The sequence below is a fragment of the Equus quagga genome, chromosome 15 (assembly GCF_021613505.1).
Source record: "Equus quagga isolate Etosha38 chromosome 15, UCLA_HA_Equagga_1.0, whole genome shotgun sequence".
In the NCBI taxonomy this organism is placed as follows: Eukaryota; Metazoa; Chordata; class Mammalia; order Perissodactyla; family Equidae; genus Equus; species Equus quagga.
Window position 1 is genome coordinate 60,029,372 of NC_060281.1, and position 10,322 is coordinate 60,039,693.

The following is a 10,322-nucleotide window of genomic DNA, read 5'->3' on the forward strand; positions in this document are numbered from 1 at the left end:
ATTTTGTTTTTGGGGAGGTTTTTGGTGAGGAAGATTGGCCCTGAGTTAACATCTGTGCCAATCATCCTCTATTTTGTACGTAGGATGCCCCCAGAGCATGGCTTGATGAGTAGTGCATAGGTCCACGCCCAGGATCCAAACCCACGAACCCTGGGCAGCCAAAGCAGAGAACGCAAACTTAACCACTACACCACCAGGCCCCAGATTTTCCTTCCTTTTTAAGCTGAACAATATACCGTTGTATGGATATAGCACATTTTGTTCATCCATTCACCTGTCAATGGACACGCAGGTTGCTTCCGCCTTTTGGCTGTTGTGAACAATGCTGCAGTGAACATGGGTGTACGATATCTCTTCAAGACTCAGCTTTCAGTTCTTTCGGGGATATGTGATAAACTAAATCTTTCGATAAATTTCCTTTCTAGGGGTTATTTTGAAAGTGGTAGTGAGTTCTCCCAGAAGTTCTCTTAATACATTATTTACTTGAAAATGTACCACCAATATGTAGTGGCCATTCAAAAGTAGGCTGGGCATGTCAAGCCAGGCGTTCCTGTTCAGAAGCTCACCGGTTTCTGCATCGAAGACTGACTTAGTGCTGACCAGGCATCTAAATCCAGGAGGCAAAAGCTGTTACTACACTCTCTGTGTGGATCTATCCATCTGAAGACCGTGCTATAATTTGATTCAAATGGCCAGCAAGGGTCTAGGGCAGATGTAGAGAGAGAGGGTGAGCTGCCCAGACCTTTCCCAGCAGCAGCTGGTGGCCGGTTTCTAGTGTGGGCTGCTAGCCCTGCAGTCACTAACACTAGAGAACCGTGCTGCTGAACTTTCACCCGGCGCCCCATCGTATCCTCCCGCGTGTACTCCTTCATTTCATAAGCGCTTATTTATGTTTCTCTTGATTTCAGGACTGCACCTTGCAAGAGGCCCCCTGTCAGTCTTAGTATTTTATCATGTTCCCATTTAAAAGCATTTTCTGCTCTTCTGTTTCTGTTTTCTACACAGTCTGGCTCTGCATTATGAAACGCCATTTACCGAGGATTCATAGAGCAGCTTTCTCCGGGCGCGCCCTCCCCCCGCCGCTCCAAGAATCTTACAAATCCTTGACGGTGTGGGGGAGGGGGCTTCTTAGAAAAGGGGACCGGTGTCCTGGAAAGCCAGGGTCCCCTCCCTTCACCGCTCTGTAGGACAAAGAAGGCAAATCTCTTCGGTGAGAGCTCAGCACTCTCATTCTGGACTGAGGCCATTTTAACCCCAATTCGACCGCGGGCCATGGGAAAACAGCCAGGCTCACTGAAGAACCACAGGAAAGGGGCCGCGCTGCGCTGCCGTCGCGCACTCGGAATTTTCTCTGCTCATTCCAGTCTTTTGTTACCTGGGCCGGCTGGTCCCCACAGCCCCACGACTGGAGAAGGACAAGGGCTCTGAGGCTCCCACCCAGGCAGCCTTTTATTCAAGAGCACCAGGGCTGCTGGCTTCTCCTCTGGAGGAGGGAGTCCTGGGAGGGAAGGGGGAGGACAGCGGGATATGAAGAGGGGGAGTGACAAAGCTGGGAAAGCACGGGTCTCAGCGGGTCCCAGGAGCTTCCTCCACTCCCCCCGCCCCCCCCCCCCAACACACACACAGTCACAATATAGGGCTGCGACTCCTTCCAAGCCCGATCCTCTGGGCATTTGACTCCTTTACATAAATGTTAGGATTGGTAGCTTTCCAATATTTCTAGCTGGAGAGCATTGAGAAGAGAAAAAAAGGAAATAATGATGGATTTGCATCTCTTTCTTTCAATTCTTCTTCATTCATTGGCTGTGTCGGTTGCCTAGGAAACCGCGCGCATCTCGGCTGCAGAGTTGGCGGTCAGGCTACCGCGGCTGCGAGCTGTGTATTAAGTGGTGAAGGCAGGCAGGCAGTGGGAAAATCCGAAAGCTAGATGTCTTGTAATTTCAATGTGTATAAAAAAATATGTCTTGCTTTTAGAAAACAATGCTTTGAAAATTTACTACCACGTCAGCTAGTAATGCCCCCTTTCTATCAGACTTCTTCAATTAATTAAATAATGACTCTCTGAGTAACAGATAAATGCAAAACCACTTGAGAATTTGCCATTGAAAAGACCCTGAAAGTTGTGAGAGTAAGTATAATTTTAATAGCTTAGGGGGTATCTTACCTCAGCCACACAATCAGTTCTGGATAAAACAAATGTTAAATTTTATTTTACTCTGTTATTTCTGCAACTATCTCAGGAAGGGGAAATTTAGAAATATTAGTACATCATTAAAACACTAACAGCATGTAAGTAATGACGAAATATATTGTCCTGCCAACTTCATCTGACATACAATGACCTAGAACTGTGTACAATAAACAGACAAAAAGAAATGCTGGAGGACTCAATTGAGAACGAATCTTTTTTTTTTTTTTTTTTTTTTTTTTGCTTTGAAAGCCCCTTACTAGCCTCTTTTCGAGAGCTACACGGATTTAAGGATGATAAGGGTTAGCTGACGAACTGAAAGACTTCAGGGAAAGACTTGGCTGTCTTCCAACACGAGATCAGGTCCTTGTGAAAATAAAAATGTGCAGCATCATAATTCCAGATTGGGGAGAGGGGCGTAGAGCAGTTAACCAGAAGGCCGGCTCGGAAGGGGGCGGGGGTGGGGGGGAGGACAATACCCGCAAAACGTGTGAAAGGAAAGCAGATCTTCAACCAAAAGTGCCGAGTCCCCAGGGCGTCCGGGCTTTCAGAAGGATGAGTTCCAGCCTCCCCCTATTCCAAACCCCTTCCCCTAAAAGAAAAACCGAGAGGAAAGGGTGCTTTTATCCACACGGTCTTGAACATGCGTTTTCACGCGAGCACTCCGCGGAGATCTGGCTCTGAAACAGAAGCTGAGAAATGAGACCGCGGGGTGGGGGGCCGGCGGCGGGCTCAGATGACCGCGCGGCGTGGAGGCCCTCGGCGCCAGCAGCCGGGTGCTGACCGCTCTCCACGCGTCTGCCGCAGCAGCGCAGGGGCGGCCCTCGCTTGGTGCCTTCCCGTGAGGCTCAGTCCCGTCGGAGCCGCCATCCCTAGGTCCCTGTGCTGACACCATTCACAGCCCTAGAGGCCTGGACCTTCTCCGAGGTCAGGCCAAGAGGCAGTCACCTTCCCCGAGGTCTGGGGCGTCCGGAAGGCGAGATTCCGGCCTGAACCCTGTCTGTAACTTGCTGTGTGACCTTGGGAATCGCTCGCCCTGGACGTTTCTGCAACTGTAGGACCTGGGGTAGAAACTCGGAGTCAAGCCCCAGGGCTTGGACCCCACAAGTGGGGCATGTGGGCGGACCTTCCACTCCTCTGCCTCTCTCCCGACCCCACCCTAAACCCCACACGGTAGCCACGTCTGGGGAACTCTGCCCTGAGCTTCAGTCTGGGCGAAATGGGTGTCTGGGAGCTGCTGGGCTTTTGTTCTCTATTCCTCTTTGTGTACTGGAAACGAGCTGCAAGCCCCCCTTCCACCCCCCAGCGGGAAAGGGAGGCGATGACAGCTTGCCGATGGTTCTGGGAGGGTCTCACTGAACAGCTGCAGGCTCCGCTCAGCACGGGAACCCCGGTCATTGGGCCCCTGTCGCCAGAGGATGAAAGGGGGTCATGCCACCTCGCAGACGACCTTTCCCTGGTCAGGAGGGGGCGGGGGCGCTTCCCCCTGGAATTGCAGAGACCAGGCTCCAGGTCTGCAGAGAACGTTTCAGCCACCCTTTCCCCTCCCACCCTACGCGGGTTCGGCTCTCTCTCCCTCCCTCCCTCCCCCCCCCCCTCTCTCCCTCCGCCCCTCTCCCTTTGTTCCTTTACGTGTGTGTGTGTCTGGGTCTCCGGTGGCCTGTTCCTCGCGCTGCAGCAGTTTTTAGGCGTGTCCCTCACCCCCATCAGCAGCACGAGGTTGAGGACCTCGTAGCCGCCTCGGGGCCCGGACCCTGATGGAAGATGAGAATATTAGCGGTGCGGCAGGCGATGACCACCCTTAGAACCCACCCCCTTACTGGACAATGGATGAACCGAACCCAGAGAGGGGTTGCGCCTGGGGCGTAATTTTTAAATACTCAATTGTGGGAGATATTTCATGCATCTGTGAGCTCTTTGTTCTGCCGCAGCCCCGCCCGCCGGACCCCACCCTTGTTCAGACCGCTGGACAGTCACACTGCGTGGCCAGCCACTCCCACCCCAGCCACTCCCAAGGAACAAAAGTCAGCCCGCGGGGTGGAGGGGTCCTTGGTACCAGCCGGGGAGCTGTGGACTCTTGGAGAGGGTCGGGCAGGACTGGAGGGGGCGCGGAGGTCGCCTCATCCCTGGATGCTGCAGCAGAGACAAAAGAGAGAACAGGCGGATGCTGGGGGCGGGGCACAGGACACCCTGGGGCTCTTGGGCCTTGGGTATCCAGGGTCTCGACTCTCCAGACCCCAACATTCTGATCACGCACGACTTCCTCCTGCGACCACCTGTCCTCTCCCGAGCCTCTGTGTGAGGGGCGAGCCGGCGTGGACAGTTGTCGGCCTCTGGGGTTGGGAAAAGGGCAGTGGTCTCACCAGGGGCGAGTGGCTTAGGGATCTCTGGCCCTTGGCAGAGGAGGCGCCGCAATGCGCGATGGCAGCGCAGCGTGCGCCGCTTCAACCCTTCCACCTGCCAGAGCCCGGAACACAGCACGCTCCTTCCCCGCGCTCCTGACGGCCTCCCCACCTGCTCCAGTCCTCCTGCCCACCCCATCCAGTGCCAGCCCTCCCCCCATACCTGACCTACCATACTGGTCGCCATCGCCTAGCCACCCTCCCGCCCACGGTTCCTTTACCCACCCCCAATTCTCAGTCCCAACTTTTTCTACCTCCCCGCAGTCTTAGACAATGGGCACGCCCCCACTCTACTCCCGGGAGCCCCCTCTCCTCTCCGGGTCCGCAAAGCTGTGCTGATTGGCCGCGGGCCCATGGTCCAGCCCCTGGGCGGGTCCCTGGGCCTCGGAGCATTACGTCAGCGGGTCCTGGAGAGAGCTAGCGCGAAGGGGACTGGGGGGCTCGGGCTAGGGGTGCGGCCTGCGCGGGCCGCCCCACCCTCCTTGCATAAAAGGCCGAGCCCGCGGGGCCGGCGCTCTCAGCCGGTCGGTTCCTGGGCGCGTTCCTGGTGACCCCGCAGTGGGTGTGTAAGGGAGGACGGACAGACTTACCAGACGCCGACCGGGGCCAGAAGAAGCTAGCCAGCACCATGCGTGAGATCGTGCACATCCAGGCTGGCCAGTGCGGCAACCAGATCGGCGCCAAGGTGGGCGCGCCGCGGGGAGGGCGCCAGTAGGGGGCGGGGACCTGACCTAACGCCCCTCGGGGTTCCGGGGCGCGAGCGCCGTCCTGAGCAGGCCCGGGAGTCTCCAAGCGCAGACCTTCGCGGCTGCTTTGTGCAGCGGAGTAGGGCGTGGGCTGGAGGCGACTCTCGGAGGGAAGGATGGGGGAGGAACCTCTTTTTCTTTTTTGCTGTAACTCATTTTGGATCGCGGTCCCTCCTCGGTCTCTCTTTCCCTGCTCGCCGCTTAGCCAGGCCCGCGCGCCTGGAGAGGGCGCGGGTGTGTCCGCGAGGCTGTGCGCGTGCGTTTGTGGAAGGGGCAGGGACACAGGAATTGATTTTACTCGCTTGAACCCGAGTCGAGCTGCGGGGGTAGGGGAGGAGAGCGACTGTCTTGAGGTCTCGGGACGTGCTTTGAATCTAAACCCACCCTCCCTCGGCTCCCTCTCCCCTGTTCCCCCGTTCACCCCCTCCGCGCTGGAGTCCCTGCTCGCCCGCCCCCCGCTGTAACCCTGAGCGCCAAGCTCTCCCCCGCCGGTGCCGGCGGTCCCGTTGCCGGTCTCCCCCCACCCCCACCTCCTGCGGCGAGCAGCTGTTCGCCCAGGAAACGCCCAATTTCAACTTTCTGACCCTGCAAAATACAAGCCCTGCGGCTGCGACGCGTCATGCTGCCCTAAAGCTCCTGACAGGTTGGGTGGTCGGAACGGAGTCGGGCTTTTCATTGTGAGTCGCGGCCTCTCTGTGGGGTTGAGCATGGCTAAATGCAACCTTTTTCCGTGTCTTAGTTTTGGGAGGTCATCAGCGATGAGCATGGGATCGACCCCACTGGCAGTTACCATGGAGACAGTGACTTGCAGCTGGAGAGAATCAATGTGTACTACAACGAAGCCACTGGTGATTGCCTTTTCTTCTCCCTTTAATTTTTCACTCCCCTTTTCCGCTGGACTGACTCCAAGAGTGTGGCCCCAGGGGTGGGTGGACTGGAGGATTTAGGATTCCCACTCTTTCAATGGGGTATTGCAGTGGGCTCCTTTGAGAATCCGGTGGGTCATGTGTCATCTTTTGTTTGGGGGCAACAGCAGAACCTGCAAAAAGGAAGCTGGTACAAGCCCTTGTCTTCCAAGCTCTCTGCCTGCAGGTCTCAGTCTGGCTCTTGTCCCCCACAGGTAACAAGTACGTCCCTCGGGCCATCCTGGTGGATCTGGAGCCGGGCACCATGGACTCGGTCAGGTCTGGACCATTCGGCCAGATCTTCAGGCCAGACAACTTTGTGTTTGGTGAGTGACTGGCGTGGCTGATGGCCTGGGAGGCTTATTTTGCTCTGGACAGTGCAGGGTGAAGGGAAAATATGGAGGACATCCAATTGTGTGCAGGCTTAGTCTTAATAAGAGCTAAAAACGAATTTGCCTTTCAACCTCTAACAGCTAGGTATTCCTAGCCTTCCCTTCTTCCTTTATAATTATATCCATGACTACGTATTTTAATGTCTGGCCATTTTGGTGATAACCTGAAATAATCTCGTCTGAGCACTGACTCACTGATCTATATTAAGGGGTTTAAGGTAAAAAGGAATTTAATCCAATCGTCAGTGACTTGTGAAGTCTTGTCCTTCTGGCAGGCCAGAGTGGTGCCGGAAACAACTGGGCCAAGGGCCACTACACAGAGGGAGCCGAACTGGTAGACTCGGTCCTGGACGTGGTGAGGAAGGAGTCAGAAAGCTGTGACTGTCTGCAGGGCTTCCAGCTGACCCACTCACTGGGGGGTGGCACTGGGTCCGGGATGGGCACACTGCTCATCAGCAAGATCCGGGAGGAGTACCCAGACCGCATCATGAACACCTTCAGCGTGATGCCCTCACCCAAGGTGTCAGACACGGTGGTCGAGCCCTACAATGCCACCCTCTCTGTCCACCAGCTGGTGGAAAACACAGATGAGACCTACTGCATCGACAACGAGGCCCTGTATGACATCTGCTTCCGCACCCTGAAACTGACCACCCCCACGTATGGAGACCTCAACCACCTGGTGTCGGCCACCATGAGCGGCGTCACCACCTGCCTGCGCTTCCCAGGCCAGCTGAACGCAGACCTGCGCAAACTGGCCGTGAACATGGTGCCCTTCCCCCGCCTGCACTTCTTCATGCCCGGCTTCGCCCCGCTGACCAGCCGCGGCAGCCAGCAGTACCGGGCCCTGACGGTGCCCGAGCTCACCCAGCAGATGTTCGACTCCAAGAACATGATGGCCGCCTGCGACCCCCGCCACGGCCGCTACCTGACCGTGGCTGCCATCTTCCGAGGCCGCATGTCCATGAAGGAGGTGGACGAGCAGATGCTCAACGTGCAGAACAAGAACAGCAGCTACTTCGTCGAGTGGATCCCCAACAACGTGAAGACGGCCGTGTGCGACATCCCGCCACGCGGCCTGAAGATGTCCGCCACCTTCATCGGCAACAGCACGGCCATCCAGGAGCTGTTCAAGCGCATCTCGGAGCAGTTCACGGCCATGTTCCGGCGCAAGGCCTTCCTGCACTGGTACACGGGCGAGGGCATGGATGAGATGGAGTTCACCGAGGCCGAGAGCAACATGAACGACCTGGTGTCCGAGTACCAGCAGTACCAGGACGCCACGGCCGACGAACAAGGGGAGTTTGAGGAGGAGGAGGGCGAGGATGAGGCTTAAGTTCACACTTCAAAGCAGGTTAGGAAAAGTTGAGAAGGCAAGCAAGGGGGAGGGGGGCTTCCTGGTGAAAATATCTTGGCAGTTGGAGGAAAGAAGCATGGTCTACTCTAGTTGTGTGCGCTGGTTCTCTGGTGCTCTTCACTGTTGCCTGTCATTTTTTTTCCTTTTTGTAACATTGATGACATCAATGTAACATTTGAGGTATTTCTGAACTACTGTTGTAATGGCTAAAATCACATAAACGTTTGTGTCCTAATGGTGTCCTCTTTTCTGTCTCCTTCTTGTCTTTATTGAATTCTTTATTATCTATTTAATTGTAACTTTCTGAACACATCATATTGAATTTTTCCTTTAGAAAAGGGAAGGGATAGGTAAAGGCTCAGATGAGTTTACTCTTCCAGTATAGTGAAATTGAGCCAACCGCCTTCATAGCCAATGGATTCCCAATCATGGGAGATGAGCCCAAATTTTAAAATGCCTTTAAGTAAATATTTTATTAGTTGAAAGATGCCTACTTGAAAGCACACTAAATGTATTTTCCTGTAGAAATCCTGCTATGCCTTTATTTCCTTTACAAAAAAATTTTTGTTCTATATGCACACAGCACAAAATCCTAAAGGAGAGAGAGGGGAAAGTCTCTTCCTCCTGGGGCCCTTGGGACAGTCTTCCTCCCTGGAAGGCAACCATTCTTACTGTTTTCTTTCTTGCGTCCTTGCAGAAGTATTCCATATATCTTCATGCCTATGTAGGTTATTCCCTTTTTTCTTTCTTCATACATGTTATGATACACTGTTCTGCTGCCTCCTTTTTTTCACTAAACCGTGTATCTTTAAAATACAGAGAGCTTCCCTCCTTTAAATGGATACATAGTATCCATTATGTATTTGTGCCATCTTTTATTTAACCAATTCCCTACCAATGGAGGTATGGTTGTTTATACTAATCTTATAGTATAACATATAATTGAATGAATCTTGCCACAATGAATCATTTGTGCATATATTACTGTGTATATGAGAATAACTATCCTGTAAATTTCTCTGAGTGGAGTTTTCTGTCAAAGGGTATATGATGCTATGCCTTTTTAGATTAATGAAATCACCTGTTCTTAGGAATAGCCATAGATTTGTAAATTGTTAATATACTAAAATTCTTAAGCAACTTTTTCTCCTAGTAATCATGTTTATAGTACATTACAAACTATTTGTTCTTAAGTTAACTACCTTTGAATTTATACGAAATTATAAATTCCAGGTTATTGGAAAATTTTCCTTTAAATAGGCAAGCCCCAGGAATTTTCAGTTTATTGCATTCTTACCATGCAGAGCTGGGATTTGGGATTTGAATGCAAGCCTACCATTAGACTCAGACTCAACCACTACAGAAGCCATGGGATTTCAACAGGTGACCTTCAATTAAGATTATATGCTTCTGTAGGATAAATCATACTTTGTCAAAATGGTGCCAATGCTTTGCCTTAATCTGGGCCAGTCACTTTCTCATTTTGGGAATAAAGGTGGAGTGTAAGTTGTAAACAAATGTACAAAACTTATTTACATACCCCTATAGAAAGAAAAACATGAAGAAAACCATAGGTTTACTATTTTTCTAATTTTTAGACAAATTCAAAATTAGAAAAAAATTGCTTTAAATCTGATTGTGTTTATTTCATTCTACTTGATTCCACTCCCACTTAAATGTTTAAAAAAAGAAAAGAAAAAGAAGAAGAAAGGTGAGGGATGGATAAGAGATTTCCATATTAAAGAGGCTGAAGTATATTTGAAAACAATTTTGAAGAAAAGAGTGAGCAGCGTCATTCTAAATAGTGTGAAACTAAGTCAGTTCTACCAAACGGCCCTCATAAATGGAACAGAGCAGCAATTCACTTACAAGTATTATATATCATAAGAACAGGCCCTAGTGATGAGCAGGGTCAAACACGTCAGGAGCCGGTGGCTCCTGCTCTCATGTTCCATATTTAACAGTGAACTGGCAGTTGCTGTTCCTGCTGAGCTGGTGTAAAGCTTCCAACAACCTAATTGAGGGATAACATTGGTTTTAAATGCCCTGAACACTTGGGTCAGCTGCCAGGGCCCCCTGGGTCTGTCCTTGGCCGTGTATTCCCTACAACCTGTCAAACACATGATCAGTAACTTTGGAGAAGAGAGCAATTGCTGCCAGGTGCCTCTTGGCTTCCTGGAAGTGTCGTGCTTCTCTTTTCCACCTTGTGGAAGGGAACAGGCGGGCAGGCACCCAGCAGGCCAGCCTGCTAGCCTGTCAGCTTGTCCGTGTCTGCACACTGTTAGGCCTGCCTCCAGCCTGATTACAATAATGGGTGCCAGACTGACCAGTC

At 52.3% G+C, this 10,322-nt stretch overlaps 1 protein-coding gene and 1 long non-coding RNA gene across 2 annotated transcripts; one reads left to right on the forward strand and one right to left on the reverse strand.

Moving 5' to 3' along the window:
• Positions 1 to 3,821: 3,821 nt before the first annotated feature.
• LOC124226253 (uncharacterized) lies at positions 3,822 to 4,827 on the reverse strand. Its single transcript, XR_006885253.1, has 3 exons — positions 4,763 to 4,827; positions 4,245 to 4,321; positions 3,822 to 3,942 (listed from the first exon to the last, which is right to left on the reverse strand). It is a non-coding gene; the product is annotated as an uncharacterized LOC124226253 (long non-coding RNA).
• A 264-nt stretch (positions 4,828 to 5,091) lies between these two features.
• On the forward strand, positions 5,092 to 8,225 carry LOC124226692 (tubulin beta-2B chain). The gene is made up of 4 exons (XM_046640324.1): positions 5,092 to 5,275; positions 6,076 to 6,184; positions 6,457 to 6,567; positions 6,909 to 8,225. The coding sequence occupies exons 1-4, from the start codon at positions 5,219 to 5,221 to the stop codon at positions 7,967 to 7,969; spliced, it is 1,338 nt and encodes a 445-aa protein (XP_046496280.1). The 5' UTR covers positions 5,092 to 5,218; the 3' UTR covers positions 7,970 to 8,225.
• The last annotated feature ends 2,097 nt before the right edge of the window (positions 8,226 to 10,322 follow it).

Coding starts and splice junctions, on each gene's coding strand:
- LOC124226692 (XM_046640324.1), top strand. CDS start 5,219: ATGCGTGAGATCGTGCACATCCAGGCTGGCCAGTGCGGCAACCAGATC. Junction 6,185..6,456: donor GTACTACAACGAAGCCACTG/GTGATTGCCTTT, acceptor TGTCCCCCACAG/GTAACAAGTACGTCCCTCGG. Junction 6,568..6,908: donor GCCAGACAACTTTGTGTTTG/GTGAGTGACTGG, acceptor TCCTTCTGGCAG/GCCAGAGTGGTGCCGGAAAC.